Source organism: Carettochelys insculpta, chromosome 31 (genome assembly GCF_033958435.1).
Source record: "Carettochelys insculpta isolate YL-2023 chromosome 31, ASM3395843v1, whole genome shotgun sequence".
NCBI classification, from domain to species: Eukaryota; Metazoa; Chordata; order Testudines; family Carettochelyidae; genus Carettochelys; species Carettochelys insculpta.
In genome coordinates, this window is record NC_134167.1 from 12,501,681 (window position 1) to 12,517,943 (window position 16,263).

Consider the following 16,263-nt stretch of genomic DNA (forward strand, 5'->3'; position numbering starts at 1 on the left):
TCATCAGCTGGGCAGCACCTGAATCCCTCCTGCATGGCTGCCTAGGTGCTCAGCTTACAGGGAAGACTGCCTGCAGGGTGCTCCCCTGAGCTGTTAGAGCAGAAGCAAGGAAAATAAATGCACTTCCCAGCTCTGTTCGGGGGGCGGGGGTAGCGGGTTGCCCCAGCTGCTCTGGAATAGAGTAGGGGTGTGGTGGCAATCCCATCCTGAATGAATGGCTTGCAGCCGGCCACTCACCGTGCAGCGTTAAAGGGTGGGACCAGTGCCTTGGAGAGGGAAGCAGTGTGGAGAGAGGCATTGACTACAGAGCATGATGGGAGATGAGAACACGGTCAGGTTTTCATGGGGGGCGGGAGGGGACCCTTGGCCCCAGCCTGGACAGGGAAAGAAAACCAGCCAGAGAGTCTCAGGCACTAAGCTTTATTTTGATCCCCAACTCAAAGCAAGTATTCCAGCCCATCAGCAGGGTCATGCTGCCAGTCCAATCAAACAGGGGCTCCTGGAGGCAGGCACCGAACAGGGCAGGGGGACTTGCCCGCTGCTCAGCTGCAGGACTGGGCTGGGAGCGGAGCCATCGAAGCAACTCTAGGTGGAGGTGAACTGCCAGATGAACTTCTCCAGTCGCTGGCGGTTCTCTGCTGCGCTGAAGGTTTCTGAGAGGTGGAGAACAGGGCCTGGCTGCTCCCGTAGTACCTGGGTGGGAGGAGAGAGGCAGAGCCTGACTTTCCACCCAGGAGAGACCTCATCGGCCAGTCCAGGCTGAGAGGCGGTACAGAGGAGCCCCCTTGCAGCCGACTCTGCCACCCCTACAAGGCCAGGACATGGGCTGAACCAACCTCCCAGGGGTCATCAGGCTGCAGGCAGAGGCACACTCACCCCTAGCTCCTTAAAGGTCTGCACAGAGCTCCCGGCCAGGCTCCTGTCTGCACACTCTGGCAAGAGAGAGGTTTGACTGAGCGCAGGAGGGACAGGATAGTCAGACACCCAGGGCAGGTGCTGCGCAGGGGGTACCAGCACCAAACAATCCTCTTCTCCCAGCCCAATCCTCTCCTCCAGCTATTCCACCTCCTGGCTGGGGGAGGCCCCTCTCCTTTAGTTCTGTTCTGGGCCCTGCAGCCCAGCCTGGACAGGGAATTAACCTGGGGGCATTAAAACCCATTTCCTGTAGCCTCACAGTGGCCTTGCAAAGCACCTGGGGGCTGTAAGGGGAGGCAGAGCCAAAGCTAGAAGCAGGGGGCTGCCAGTGCCCATAGTGCATCGAAGGCCATTCCTGCAGGTCTTCAGCCCAACTCCTGTTTGCCCACCCACAGCAGACAGTGGTTGCTCCTGCACACGGCTGAAGCAGCTGGGAAGTTGCCACCTCCAGGTGTAGTTCTCCCAGCAGGGGGCAGGTACCACCCAGCTCTGGCTGCGAAGTGCCTGGAGTGCTGGGATGGAGACGTTCGAGCCAGGACGACACCACACCCAGGAGCATCCCCCTGATAGCTGTGCCCCCGACTCACCAAAGGAGCCATCCTCTCTCGCCCTTGACAGCAGGAACCGCTGCAGCTTCTCCACGTACTCCAGCTCTGGGGAGGACAAACAGATCATGGGGTGGGAGCACATGGCCCAGCCCAAGAGGGGCTGCTGCTCAGTGCTGGGTCTGACTGTCAGCTGGGGGGCAGCTCAGACATCCCCTGTGACCTAGGGCACAGCATAGCACTGCTCTCTGCCTCAGTTTCCCTGGGAGGAGATCTGGGGGGAAGTGCTGTGTGCTCTGCAGGGAACCTCACCAGTGCTGGCCAGCAGCTGCTCCAAGCGGCTGTCTGCAAGTTCCCCTTCACTCGGGGCCTGACAGCTGGGGCACCCTACCAGCTCCACCCCCAGGAGTCAAGCTGGAGCCCTGCGCCAAGGGAAGGCCCCTTGGGTCTTACCAGGCCTGGAGGTTGGCTCAGCCCCTGGCTTTGCTAACACCCAGCACTGAATGAGAGGTACCAGCAGGGACTGGTGGGGGGGCGGAGGGACACAGGAGGTGGTATCGTACCTGGCACAGGCCAGTCTGACTGGAGGAGGAAGGCAGCTGCTCTCTCAAAGGTCTTCAGCAAGGGGTCCAGCAGGCTGCTGAGGAAGAGGAGGAAATCAGGGCAGTTGTCCAGCTGGCTGACCTGGGGGGAGAAGACTGGTCAAGCCTGTCCATCACTTTGAAGGGGCTCTGTCAGCTCACACAGGAAATGAGTTTTGGGGGGACTCAACTCCCTCTCAAAGGGGGAGCAGCACACAGCAGGGATGGACCCAGGCTGGGGCATCGGCTGAATTCCAGGGGAGCCCTGGGCCGGCACAGTAGAGGGACAGAGTCGGTACCATGGGGCACTGCTGGGGCTGGGATGCCGAGGGGCAGCAGGGCCAGATTGAGAGGCGCTGGCAGAGTTGTGCGTCAGGGATGATCCATGTACCCAGCACAGGTAGGTCTGCATCCTGCTTTGGGGTGCAGGCAAGGGACACCCCTTTCCTGGCAAGGGGCCTGCTGGCGGCATCCACATCACCCGAGCCCTGAGGGGGCAGCCCTGGGTGGGTGTGAACTGGGCATGGCAGGCTGGGGCAGCGCCTGTCCCCACCCCCCCGGCTCATCGTAACTCCACCACGCAACAAGGCAAGAGCCTGCCACAGGGTGGGGAGGACAGAGCCCCCAGCTGACCCGCAGATGGTGCTGCCGAGCCAGCCGCTTGGCCCAGGCACAAGTGAGCTGAGTTGAGGGGGGCTGGGGTCTCAGCCCCCGCCCGCTGGCAGATCGCAGAGAACTTTGCTCCCGTTGGAAGAGCGGCCCGGCCCACGCAGCTGGCATTTGCAAGACAGGTTGTGAACCTGGGCTCTGGCGTGCGATGGCGGGGGAAACAATAGGAACAGGAATGAATACGGTAATTTGATGTTCTCTTACAATGGGGCTAGGGAGGGGAGCGGGGGCCCTCGCTCGTGGCTGATCCCTTCCCACGTGCCAGCAGCCCAAAAGGAGAGCACGTTCCCCTGGCTGACAGCCACTCGCCCCATCTCCGCCCAGGGGTGCGGGAATTGGAGACCCCAGGCCAGGAGACTATGAAACACACGAGGGCCAGCGTGCCTAATAGTGCCTGACATATGGCACCTGAGCACAGTGCCACTCAGCAGGACTCCTGGCTTCTCTAGTCCCAGCTCTGGAAGGATGACACAGCTGGGCTCTCCAAGGGGGTGGGGACTAGTGGTTAGAGCAGAGGAGCAGCCGGACCCGAGGCCCCCTGGGTTCTATCGCTGGGAGGTGCAATGGAGTTCGGGGGGCAGAAGGGGAGGGCTTGGATTCAGAACTCCTGGATTCTGGTTCCACTCCACCACCATAGCCCCTCATCCGTGCCTCAGTTTCCCCAGCTGCAGGAGACCACCTCCATGGCAGGCTGCAAGATGCAGTGGCTGCTTGAGAAGGTGGTTTCCTTGGGGCCGGCAGGAGGGATGGCCTCTGGTGCAAGGTAGGAGAAGGGCCCCCGACTCCCCAGGAGGGGCAGGCCGGGCTGAGCACTGGGCAGCCAATCCCCACCAGCTGGGCAGGACAGTACCTTGAAGCAGCGCTTGCCGCTGTCCTGCTCGTGGTCGCTGTCGCTGTCGTCGAAGTCTTCCATCTCCTTCCACAGCAGCCGCTGTGGGAAGCACCTCCGGGCAGTGTCGCAGGCCAGCCGCTCACCAGGGACCTGGGGGAGAAAGTGGCTGCCTGAGCCCTTCGAGGCGTGGCTCTGGGTGCTCAGGAGCAGGGTGAGGCCCGGGAGCTCCTGCCAAGGTAGCCGGGGTGAATAACTTCCCTTCCTTGCAGGTACCATCCATCCTGCCCCACTCCCCCGAGGGGCCCAGGGCAGGGTACCCCAGCACCTGTGAGAAACAGAAGCGGGGGGTGGAGGGCAAGGGGCTGGGGAGTCAGCGGGGGGTGTGAGTGGCCCAGGACAGCAGGGAGGGGGCATGGGGGGGTAAGACTCAAGGCAGGGGGCTGGGAGTACAGGGAGAAGTGGAGGCGGGGGGGCTGAGTTATCATACGGCAGCCACTGCCACAAGGGAGCTGCGTGGGGCACTGCCAGGAAACCAGCTGCATCACAAGACGCCCCCTATGCAGCCGTTCTCTTCCCCGGCTTCTCCCCAACACCGCTGGCCATGTGCACGGCCTGGCGTTCGCCGAGGGGCAGCAGGGTAGGCGTGGCTGCGCCGGCCCCTGGAACCTGCCTGGCTGCACGGCAAGCTGGGCCTCCCACCAGCCAGAGCCGCACGGCCGGCACACCGCCGAGGGCCCGAGCTGGGGAGGGTGCAGACAGCTCCAGAGACCCGGAGCCAGGACATCTTCCCCTCCGTCAGCCGCTGGCAAGGAACAAGGTGCTGGGCTTCCCCCCGCCCCCCAGCTCCCGCCCACTGACCAGCCTCCAGACCAGGCTGAGGTTTACCCCCCAGTGGGCTCTGTCAGCCAACGCCCTGCACTGCGGCCAGCCAAAGGACCCCATCTCCTTTCCCAGCCCCGAGGACTCCCCTGCAGGCAGCCGGGGAAGGGCCTGGCTGCGGAGCCACGGGAAGGCGGCAGGTGCAGGCGGCAGCCCGGCAGCAGGGGGCCTGGTGGGCACAGGGACGCCACGGCAGCTCCCTGCCTCCTTGGCCTACCTCCTCGGCCAGCAGCAGCCCACACTGGATCAGCTTGTCCAGCACGTCCTGGCTGTAGCAGGAGGCCGACTGGCAGGGCTGTGGGAGGAGACGGGGGAGTGAGCACAGGCCTGGCTGGGAACCAGAGACAGATGTGCGGGGGGTGCGTGCAGGGGGCACAGAGCAAGAGCAGAGGGGGGTGGGCTGCAGTGAGCTCCGGGGAGCGGGGGGGTGGTGGGGGCTGATGCGAGCTGGGCTCTGTACTGGGGTGGGGAGAGATGTGCAGGGGGCAGGGTGAGGGAGCCCACCAGGCTGCCCCCAGGGCCCCTACCTGGAGCAGGAGGATGTGCCGGGGCAGCAGATGGACCAGCACCAGGATCTTGCCGTGCAGCTCCTGCTGGCTCAGCACCACGTCGGCAGTGGCCAGCTCGGCCGGGTCCAGGAAGGGCAGCAGCTCCACCAGCAGGGCCTTGATGGCGCAGGCTGCAGGGGGGCTCGGGGCAGTGTCACCAGCCCGTCTCCTCCCTGCCCCCCAGCTCATACACACGGCGTGGGGCCCAGGACAGTCCAGTCTCACCCGTCACCTGCCCCCAGCTCATACACACGGCGTGGGGCCCAGGGACAGTCCAGTCCCACCCCTGGCACCTGCCCCCCACCTCATACACACAGCGTGGGGCCCACGACAGTCCAGTCCCACTCGTCACCTGCCCCCCACCTCATACACACAGCGTGGGGCCCAGGACAGTCCAGTCCCACCTGTCACCTGCCTCCAGCTCATACACACGGCGTGGGGCCCAGGGACAGTCCCACCCATCACCTGCCCCCCAGCTCATACACACGGCGTGGGGCCCAGGACAGTCCAGTCCCACCCGTCACCTGCCCCCCAGCTCATACACACGGCGTGGGGCCCAGGACAGTCCAGTCCCACCCGTCACCTGCCTCCAGCTCATACACACGGCGTAGGGCCCAGGACAGTCCAGTCCCACCCCTGGCACCTGCCCCCCAGCTCATACACACGGTGTGGGGCCCAGGACAGTCCAGTCCCACCCCTGGCACCTGCCCCCCAGCTCATACACACGGCGTGGGGCCCAGGACAGTCCAGTCCCACCCGTCACCTGCCCCCAGCTCATACACACAGCGTAGGGCCCAGGACAGTCCAGTCTCACCTGTCACCTGCCCCCGAGCTCATACACATGGCGTGGGGCCCAGGACAGTCCAGTCCCACCTGTCACCTGCCCCCGAGCTCATACACACGGCGTGGGGCCCAGGACAGTCAAGTCCCATCCCTGGCATCTGCCCCCTGCTCATACACACGGCGTGGGGCCCAGGACAGTCCAGTCCCACCCGTCACCTGCCTCCAGCTCATACACATGGCGTGGGGCCCAGGACAGTCCAGTCCCACCCGTCACCTGCCCCCCCCCCAGCTCATACACATGGCATGGGGCCCAGGACAGTCCAGTCCCACCCGTCACCTGCCCCCCAGCTCATACACACGGCGTGGGGCCCAGGACAGTCCAGTCCCACCCGTCACCTGCCCCCCCCCAGCCCCATACGCACATCACGGGGAGGGTCACTCACCCCCCACAGCCTCGCACATGAAGACGGGCAGCAGGGTGGCGCTGTGCCAGCTCAGCTCCCTCACCGCCGCCTCGGTCTCCCTGGGGGCCACCAGGACGTCCCCGCGCGAGAGGCGGTGCAGGGAGATGCAGCCCTGCAGCAGAGACAGTGCACGGAGCACCAGGTCCCGCAGCTGCCCTGAGAAGCCCACGTCGCAGTTCCGCAGCAGCGTCTCCTCCACCAGCCAGGAGAAGTCAGACATGAGGCAGGACAGGAAGACGCCCTGGGAAGGAAGAGGAAGGGAGCAGGGGGCCCTCGCAACCGCCAGCCAGCAGGACGGACGGACACGCTCCCCACACCCCATCCCCAGGCAGCAGAGATGAAAGGAAGAGACTCCACTTGGCCACAGAAGCCCTGAAACCAGCACTGAGATAAAACCCACCCCGGGAAAGGAGAACCACCAATCCTCCCTCCACTCTGTCAAGGAGAGGAGAAGCGCTGGACACTCTATTCAGCAGAAGACATCAGAAGGGGGTCCTTAAAACCGCCATCCAGATGGTACCTCTTATCGCGGGGATCCTTGAAGCCACCACCTAGTAGGTCATTGCCCCCTTTCCCTGGTGAACAGGCCAGCCCATGAAGCAAGCAGCTCCATTCTGCAGCACCCCCTGCCCCCAGCTACCTCCCCCAGAGCCCTCCTGCTTCCACCTACCTCTCGGTGCTTGTGCAGCAACAGTGCCGACGTGATCGCTACAGCCATGACAGCGGAGCAGGAGACGCCAGCTGGAAGGGAAACCAAGGCACGTCCTGTTATCTCTTTAGTGCGCTGTTCTTTCCCCCACCCCAGGGGTCCCTAAGCCAGGGCCCAAGCGCCTCCGGGCTGCCCCAGAGACTGCACTGGGAGCTGAGGGCGCTTGTCACCTTGCAGGACTGTAATACACTTTTGGAGCCACAGGGAACGTCTGTGGCTGGGATGGGCCTGATCCTGAGTGGGGCTGGACACCCATGCTGCATTGTGGCAGAGCAAAGCCATGCTGGGGCTTACAGCCAAGGAGCTCCACCAGGAAATCAGGTCGCCTGCACCCCACAGGCCAGAGACCCTCCCCCAGGGATCCGGGAGCCCAGGGATCTGTGGGGCGCAGGCGATACAGCGAGAGAACAGCTGTTTGGAGATGGGGAGGGCAGAAAATAACCAGGATGTCACTGGAAATTTACCATGGAGCCAGCGCTCACCCCACAGCACAGGGCACAGATTTGCTGCGGCCAGGTCTCCACACAGAGGACACAATCGATTGAGGCGTGTCTCTGCTTTGCAATGGGCGGTGTCCCTTGCCCGTGGCTGTCGGGGCTCTCCCATGCAGCCCTTTGCAGCAAGCAGTCACGCAGCCAGTGCATTGTGCTACCAATGACAGATAATTGGGAAGTCACAGCCGCCCGGGAGAGAACGATAAACTGAAACAAGCGCAACATGTGAGGCACAGTCTTTATGTAACCAGGCGACCGTGATGGCAATTTAACAAGCCTATTGTTTTCCCCAGCATCCCTCGCAGGAACTTCTTGGCTTCTGCTCTCGCTAGCGGAAGTTCGGGAGCCAAGTTAATTCTTGGCGGGTGACAAGTAGGACAGTCTTGCAGAGACGGCTCTGGATTAGCCAGGGGGAGATGCGAATTCAAGTCCTGGCTCTGCCACTCACCAGCCTGGGACAAATCCCTTGCAAGCCGATTCTCAGGCTGTAAAGTCTGCAGGGGCGTGGCGACCTATCTCCTCTCACAGGCCGAGTCGGAAAAGTTAATTCACGCCTTCCCTGAGCCCTACTCTCTCCCCCAGATCCGGCAGGGGGTGGAATCTGCTCCACTTTACCTGGAGGCACCCAGATCTCCTGGTGCCACAAGGATGAGCTACTACGAGCCGCAGGGGGAACTCCAGCCGGCATCTCCTCCTGCCAGCTGGGATCCAAATCTGTATCGTTCTACAGACGCCAACCTGTGACTGCCCCTCCTTCCTCAGGTAATGGCTGGAGCAGCAACCCATGGACTCGCAATGGCAGAACGATGGAGAAGGGCAAGAGCTGAGAACCCCAGTAGTGTTACCAGCTGGCCCAGAGGCCAGATTTTGACCTCCAGCTGATGTAAATCCAGAGTCATTCTGGATTAATCACAGAGTAACTGAGGCCAAGTCTACACTCGGGGAATAAGTCAATTTCAGATACGCAAATCGACGTATCAGAAATCGACTTACCTGGCTGTCCTCACTGAGGGAGGCCGACGGCAGAAACGATAGCGAGGAGTCCGGGGTCAATGGCTAACCCCAGACAGATCCATCTACCAGACACGCAAATCCAACTCCAAAAGATTGACCCCCCCGACTGCGTCAATCTGTGTAGTCTAAACAAGCTGTGGGAGGCAGTCTGGCCCCACGCGACTCTTACAAATCCCACCTGTCCTGCCGGGCAGGTTCCGCTGCACACTCTCAGCCCTGAGCTCCCGGCCACACCAAACCAGCTCCTCTCTGGCAAAGCAGCTCCCAGGTACCTGGGTCTCCATCGAGAGCCTCAGTTCCACCCAGGGCAGGTGGGGCAAGGTAATGCGAGCCCAGGGGCTGGTCACCGGTGAGACCCAGCTGGGGAGTGTGGCTGCTCCCACCCTCACCCAGTGGGCATGGGGCTGGGTACGCAGACACCCTGCCACTGAGGATGAGCCCCTGCGGCGTGACAGCCCGTGGCTGGGCTTATCTGCCAAGCGCTTGGGCAGCTAACCAGGAGAGGTTTAAATGCTGCCCAGCTGATTAGCAGAGCGCCCACAGCTTGGCTGGCAGCATGTGTTTCTATAGGTGGTTCACATCCACACCTGCTTCGGCGCACATAATAAAAGTTATTCTGCACACGGATGGTTATAAAAGGGAACGTTGGTGAGGCTCTCGGAAGTGGCTGCCATTGGCTCCCAGCTCACGGGGGACATGTTCTGTTAGTTGGCTCAGCAGTGTGGTGGAAAGAGGCAGTAACTGGGCGAAAGGGGACCTGGGAGGCCCTATCTGTGCCCAGCAGGGTTAGCACCTACCGCTCAGGGAGTGCAGGCCCAGTCTGCCCACCAGCACTCGCTCATCTGCCTTCAGCTCCGTGGAGGCTCTGAGTTCCGGGTACCACTCCTCAGATTTCTCCCAGTCCAGCAGGTCGGGGCTGCGGAAACAGGACGAGAGAGGGAGTGGGCTGCTGGTAATGCAAAGAGGTGCTGGCTGACGCAGGAGAGAGGCCCACAGCGGGGCAGCAAGCCTGGGAGGTTCCATTTTTCCACTCTGCACAGGCAGTAGCAGAGCACGCTTCCCCTGTCTCAAACTGAGCTGGGAACACAATGGCCAGGCTGGACCAAGGCCCGTCCAGCCCAGAGCCCAGCCCGACAGCAGCCAGCTCTCGGAGAGACTGGCTTGGCCCCAGTGCATGCAGCTTAGTCTCTCAATGCCCCAGTTTGGGGCCCCTCTGCTGAAGGGAGGGTGGGTTCTGCCCCGCCTGGCCTGAGACCCAACAAACTCATGTCACGGAGGGCACAGAACAGCAGTCAGAGCAAGCAACACAGCAGTGGGCATCTCTCTGTTCTATCACACATCCCTTGCTTTGGGGGCATCCAGGCCCAGGCTAAACTCCTGCTGAAACTGACACCAAAGGTCCGTCACCCCAGGGAGAGCACAGAGGCACCACTCAGCAAGGAAGCGGACTCCCAGGCCTAGCTCAGAGCACTGGGTCCCAGCAGGGCTTTGCTAACAGCAGCTGGGGCAGTCTGGCTACTCGGGCTGCAAATCTAGCTTGGCTTTGTAACACACCCGGCACGCTCAGAGTGCCTTTCCGCAGCCCCTCTCCTGCGGTCTTCTCGGACAACCAGCCCCAGCCTTCCGTGCCCTCCGCCCCTCTCGGGAGCTGGGTCGTGCCTACCTTTTGCCAAGGACGACGGGCAGAAGCAGCTCCTCCAGGGACTTCTGCGAGCAGCTTTGCCTGAAGAGGCTGTTTGCCCTGTACTCCTGGAAAAAGAGAACACAACCCGGTCAATTGCTAGCAGCCTGGTTAGACAGCCAGTGGCCAAGATGAAACCAAAGGTTCCCAGGCCTTAGCAGGCTGATCAAAAGTGAGCCCCCCTGCTAAGCTCACTATTCTGCACCACCCTCCCTATCCTGCATGACCCATCAACCGGTCGGAGTATAGGAGATGTCTACACTGCAGTTAAAACAGCCCCGCCAGGCTGTCAGCTGGCACACACCAGCCATAGGTTTTAACTGCGCTACAGGCCAACCAGCCAATTCCGAGCCACGCCAGCGAGGCAATGAATCCTGCAGGCCTGCAGCTGCCTGGATCCCCCAATCTCCAAACACAAGACAACCAGATTGCCCAACGCACAACTGGCCAGTCACCCAAAGTCACGCAGGGTGCAGTGACGCAGCAGCTGGCCACCTCCCCGCCCGGGCAGATAGAGTCCCACAACTCCAGCTAGTGTGGCTAAAATGCCACTGGAGCTTTGCAGGGGTCGGGCCGTGCAAGTGCAGTGTAAGACGTCTGGGCTAGTGTAAGTCTGCCGCCTCCCGCTCGCTCCCCCTGCAGGGGAGCCATACCTGAGTCCCCAGATCCTACCATGATACACGAGAGTTGAGCACCACCAGATTCCCCAAAACCCAGCTGGGGATTGCAAGTCTCCAGGCCTGGGCTATGGGCCACACACCCTATAACGTGCCCTGTAGGCTGAGCACTTGGGCAGCTGCCCAGGAGACAGTCAGGTGCTGCCCAGCTGATTAGCCACCCACAGGCAGCACCCTGTGTTTCTCCGGGTGGTGCACATCCACACATGCCTCAGTGCACAACATTTATTCTGCCCCAGATGGAGAAAATTAGAGAGCCGCTCACCCAGGAAGCTGCAAAATACCTGTAAGGAGAAGGGCTGTGCAAAGTCCACCCGGACGCAGCCGAACTCCCGGGCCAGGGCTCGGCGAAGAGCCAGGAGACAGGAGCAGAGGCCAAATGGCTGAGCAGGGCCCTAGGAGAGCAGACGAGCAGGGGCTGTTAACTGGGGGATGGCGGAGAGTTTATTGGCTACCTCTCGGTCGAAGGCTGCGCTTGCTCTGCAGAGGTCCAGGCTTGCTCCATGGCAGGGCCTGTGGGACAGACCTTCACAGCATGACGCCAGCTTTCTGCACGCTGCTTCACCGGGACCTTCAGCTGACAGGGCAGACTGTGCTCCTGCAGGGCGTTTGAGCGAAAGCCTTGGCTCTGCGGGAGGGGAGCTGCCCTACGCCTACACCCTGGCTCCTGTGGAAATTCTGCGGGGGCTCTGTAGAACCAAAGCCCCTGGCTTCCAAAGGTTTGGGGCACATACCTCTCCCACACCTCTGCTCCCCAGAGCCAGCTGCTGGTCAGGGAGGCAAGGGGAAAAAGAAAATTCAGCAAGAACATGGCTGGTGCATGTCCCTAGAGTGGTGGGATGTCCAGGGGCTGGGTTCCTGGGAACAGCGCAGAGACGCAGAAGCCCAGGGGTGGTACCTGGGGCAGGAGATAGACTAGAGCAAGGACGCGTGCCCAGAATGGTGTGTTTGGTATGGCTACAAGTGGGGTGCCCTGATCTGGAGGAGGGTTTCCCAGGAGGCTCCCCTGCAAAGTACAGCGCACACTGCCAAGTGAAGGGGAAGCGGGTCAGTCTCAACTAGGACTGGCTATGTCCATGGCAGTGCTGAAAACATGACCCAGGAGTCCCAGCTCCCAGCCCTCCAGTGCTAAGCACTAGGTCCCCCTCCTCCGCCTTGGGAGGGAACCCAGGAGTCCCGGCTCCCAGTTCCACCCTCTCCCCCAATTCCCACTCTAACCACTACTGCCCACTTCCCTCCCTGAGCAGGGAATACAACCCGAGGAGCCCTGCTCGAGTCACTGCTCCCATTCACCACTGGTGGCTCTTACCAAAAGCCCCTCGTGGGGCGCCTCTGGGGCCACATCATAGGCCATGCCCACGGGCACCAGCATCACATCGGGGACAACTCCGGCATGGACAGCACCCAGCACCAGCGCCAGCCACTCCCCGCCTGCGGTGGAGAGCCGGGACCTGCCGGGGGAAATCTCCTCCAGGAAGATCAGCAGCGGCTGCCGGCTCTTCAGCAGTTCCTCGACGTACTGGGGGTGGGAGAGGAACCCTGTGAGGTTGGAGGCTCCGCGTAGCAGGGAGTGTCCTTCCCTCGCCCGGCGGCAGAGAAGTGACGGTTCCTCCCTAGGACCTCCCATCGCCAGCACAGGAAAAGCCCAGGGACACCCCATCACGCTCAGCGTCACTGCCCATCTGTGGCCTTGTTCAGTCCCCCCTCCTCATCCCACAGGCCTCTTTCCCTGGGGGACGGTCCCACAGCCTGGCAGGGCTCTCACCCCAGGACCTGGCCAGAGACTGAATCCCGCTCTCCTGCCACACCTGCTTCCTACCCCACAGAAGTGGGGGTTCCACCAGGTGCTACCTCTTGGGCAGCCCCCTCCCCGCAACAGCTCTTGGCCAGAATCAGGACCCAAATCTGGCTGGCCACGATCCTGAAGCAAGATCCGGGCCTGACCCCCCAGCTACGCAATGCCCAAAGGGCGACTCACGGGCCACGCTCCATGCAGGTGCCTGAGGGCAAGCTTGTGGGGAGCCAGTGGGAAGATGCACCCCAAGGTTAGCGAGAGTGGGTGTGGCCCTGCCCTATGACACACAAGTCTTGAGTGGGGTGTATGAGCAGCCCTTCACCTCAGTGGGTCCCAGCAGCTCATAGCCTACTGGGGCTCCACCCTACACCCCGCTCTGCCTGACAGGACTGGGAGCTGAGTGTCTAAGTCTCCAAGTCTGCTAAGAAATCCTCAAGTGCTTTAGGAGCCTGCAGCAACTGGCTAAGGCTCTCACTACGTCCCCCCTCCCATGCAGGGCCACAGCAGGGTTCCAGGGTCCCTGTTGGCTGCACAACTCCCCCCCGCCCCCCACAACCTACCGAAGTGAAGACGGCTCTGCAGAGTGCACCCCATTCGCTGTCCGGCGCGTGCTCCACTCCGGGAGGCAGGAAAACCCCTCCCACCCGGCTCAGCAGGCCCCTGGAGGCAAAACAGGCACGGCCACCATAAACAGGTCATCACCCCTGTCCCCAACCCTGCCCAGGCTGCCCCAGGAAGCACCTGGGTCCCTGGGCACAAGGGCCCCGTTCCCAGAGGGAGACGGGTTCGGAGGAAGCAAGCCCAGGACCGAGAGGTTGGAAGAGTGCAGTACCGGGGAGAAAAGGAGAGGAGCGGAGCGTGAAAGCCCAGCTCCAAGCCTTACCGGAGGCCTGGGGCATAGTCCTTGTATTCCCAGGTCACTCGAGGCAGCCCCAGGCCCTGCGAGAACAGGAGGAAGGGGAGCAGCAGCCCATCCAGCCGGGACTTGTGAGTTGAGAGGAAAACCAGCGGGACGTCGGGCTGGAAGGAAGGAGAAAGGGTTGAGCGCACGCCTCCAGGCCACCAGACACCCCAGCTGCATGCTCACACGAGGCGTGTTCCCAGCCCCTGGCTGGCTGGGGCCCTGTTCATGGAGCAGCAGGGAAGAATCTGTCTTCTCCCAGTTCTGGGAAACAGGCCGGGGATCCCGCAGAGGTGGAAAAGCGTGTGCACGAACAGGAGGGGCCCAGGGGAAAAGCCTGCACCAGAGCCCTCGTCCACCCTACAGTGCAGACGGGCCTGCAGTCCAAGGGAGCAATCACAGGACACTAGAAGCGGAAGGAACTTTGAGAGACCTTCAGGGCCAGTCCCCTGCCCTGATGGCAGGACCAAGCACCCTCTAGACCATCCCTGACAGCTGTCTGTCTAAGCTGCTCTTAAACATCTCAAGGGATGGAGATTCCACAGCCTCCCCAGGTAATTTATTCCAGTGTTTGACCATCCTCACGGTTAGGAAGTTTTTTCTAATGTCTAATCTAAACCTCCCTTGCTGCAGTTTAATTCCATTGCTCCTTGTCCGATCCTCAGAGGTCAAGGAACAATTTTTCTTCCTCCTCCTTGAAACCCTCTTTTAGATACCTGAAAACTGCTATCACCTCCCTTCTCAGCCTTCTCTTTGCAGTCGAAGCTAAACAAGCCCATTTCTTTCAGGCTCCCCTCATGGCTCATGTTCTCTAGGCCTTTCATCATTCTTGCTGCTGTTCTCTGGATCTTCTCCAATTTCTCCACATCTTTCTTGAAATGTGGTGCCCGGAACTGGCACCAACACTCCAGCTGAGGCCTAAGCAGCGCAGAGCAGAGCAATGACTTCCTGTGTCTTGCTCACCACACTCCTGTTAATGCAGCCCAGGATCATGTTTGCTTTTTGTGACAACGGCATCACACTGTTGACTCCTATTTAGCTTGAGGTCCAATATGAACCCCCCATCCGTTTCTGCAGTGCTCCTTGCTAGACAGTCACTTCCCATTCTGTAGGTATGAAGCTGCTTATTCCTTCTTAAGTGGAGCACTTGGCATTTGTCCTGACTGAATTTCATCCTGTTTACCTCAGACCATTTCTCCAGTTTGTCCAGCTCATTTGGAACTCTGACCCGATCCTCCAAAGCAGCTGCAAACCCTCCCAGCTTGGTCTCACCTGCGCACTTAGTCTCTAGGCCGACAGCTAAATTGCCGATGAGGATATTGGATAGAACCAGTCCCAAAACAGACCCCTGCAGAACCCCACTGGTTATGCCCTTCCAGCATGAGGCCGTTAGGCCAGGCTGAAAATTGAGCCCTGAGCGACTGGCCTCCAGGCTGCAGGAGGATTCAGGCAGAGCTGGGGACAGAACCCAGGAGTCCTAAGCTAGAGGGTGACAACAAGTATCAGTGCTGAAGGGACGGGAGTGGTGTAAGGTGCCAGGGAGCTCAGTGCTGCTGGGTAACCTGACCAAAGAGGAAGGGGAAGACCCAGACTCCAGTCCCTTCTCTGCCAGTGGCTCTGCTGCGACCCTGGGCAAGTCTTTTAGCCACCGTGCCTCAGTTTCCACCCCGGTACAAGGGATATCAGCCCTGCCCTGCCCCCGGGGGTGCATGAGGATAAAGGCGTTATGGGTGCTCAGAGACTAAGGTGCTGAGGCTTAGGCAGGTAACACAAGGAATGGGCTGTTGACAGAGCCGTCTCAGTTCCACCCCCCATCAGCTCCTTACCATCTGGGCTGCTCTGCGCACCATCTCCAGCTGCCCTCTGTGGAGCAGCACGTTGAGGAACATGCGGTTCAGGAGCCTGAGCAGAGCCCAGCTGCAGAGCCTGGGAGAGAGGAAAAGGAAATGAGAGGGAACACAGCACAGGGAAGGTCTTCTGGGAAACTCGTCCTCCTTTTAACACCGTCCTACCCAGCACCCTGGGGTCCGAACACACCCCACTGAAATCCACACACACACACACCCAGTCACTACGCAACAGTGATCAACGACAACCCCCTTGCGCCGGGCACTGCACATTCACACCGTGAGGCAGAGCTGACTGCAGACACAAAACCATAGCGTGGAGTGACCCGCTCTCATAATTTTACCCTCTGATATTTTCCATCCAAGGGTGGGATAAGTTTTCCTATGTGCACCATCCATAGAAACACATGCTGTGGGCACCGCTTATCAGCTGGGCGGCTCCCAAATCTCTCCTGGGCAGCTGCCCAAGTGGCTCAGCTTACAGAGAACGCTGATTTTACCCCAAATACTGTGATCGTTGACATATTAGGAGTCTAGGAGTGAAGGCGCTTCTGAGATCACTCGGAACGATCCCACAATATCACAAGCCACCTGTCAGGTCATCCCATTTATCAACCTGTTGAGGTGCATTTTAAAATTATTTCAGGATGTTTTTTTCCCCCCTCACGGCTCCACAACCTTTGTCCTCGGGTGGTTCAGAAACCTTCCTCTCGTTTCCAGTCTACGTTTCCTCAGGGTCAGTTTCTCCCCCGTTTGCATTTGGGCCGAGGCGGTCCTTGAGCTTCGAGAGCTCTTGTGCTTCGCTGCAAACCCTTAAAGCCCCAGCTTCCGGACTCATGGAGAATTTCAGCTTTTTGGATTAATTGTGAGACTGTTTCTAGATCTTGAAGTAGGAGAAAAGAAAGAAGATAGGATCCCAGCATAGCCTA

The 16,263-nt window shown here is 60.7% G+C and overlaps 1 protein-coding gene across 1 annotated transcript in view; it reads right to left on the reverse strand.

The window, feature by feature from the left end:
• Positions 1 to 454: 454 nt before the first annotated feature.
• Positions 455 to 16,263, reverse strand: part of LOC142004301 (glycerol-3-phosphate acyltransferase 2, mitochondrial-like) — a 55,619-nt gene continuing 39,810 nt past the window's right edge. The window contains exons 7-22 of the mRNA XM_074981855.1: positions 15,314 to 15,413; positions 13,470 to 13,606; positions 13,147 to 13,246; positions 12,101 to 12,310; positions 11,076 to 11,186; positions 10,097 to 10,182; positions 9,231 to 9,349; positions 6,887 to 6,957; positions 6,196 to 6,457; positions 4,949 to 5,100; positions 4,639 to 4,716; positions 3,561 to 3,692; positions 2,024 to 2,144; positions 1,503 to 1,568; positions 877 to 932; positions 455 to 693 (exon numbers count right to left, since the gene is read on the reverse strand). Of these exons, the coding sequence (XP_074837956.1) occupies positions 586 to 693; positions 877 to 932; positions 1,503 to 1,568; positions 2,024 to 2,144; positions 3,561 to 3,692; positions 4,639 to 4,716; positions 4,949 to 5,100; positions 6,196 to 6,457; positions 6,887 to 6,957; positions 9,231 to 9,349; positions 10,097 to 10,182; positions 11,076 to 11,186; positions 12,101 to 12,310; positions 13,147 to 13,246; positions 13,470 to 13,606; positions 15,314 to 15,413 (1,909 nt within the window). The 3' untranslated portion in view covers positions 455 to 585. The remainder of the gene's footprint in view (positions 694 to 876; positions 933 to 1,502; positions 1,569 to 2,023; positions 2,145 to 3,560; positions 3,693 to 4,638; positions 4,717 to 4,948; positions 5,101 to 6,195; positions 6,458 to 6,886; positions 6,958 to 9,230; positions 9,350 to 10,096; positions 10,183 to 11,075; positions 11,187 to 12,100; positions 12,311 to 13,146; positions 13,247 to 13,469; positions 13,607 to 15,313; positions 15,414 to 16,263) is intronic.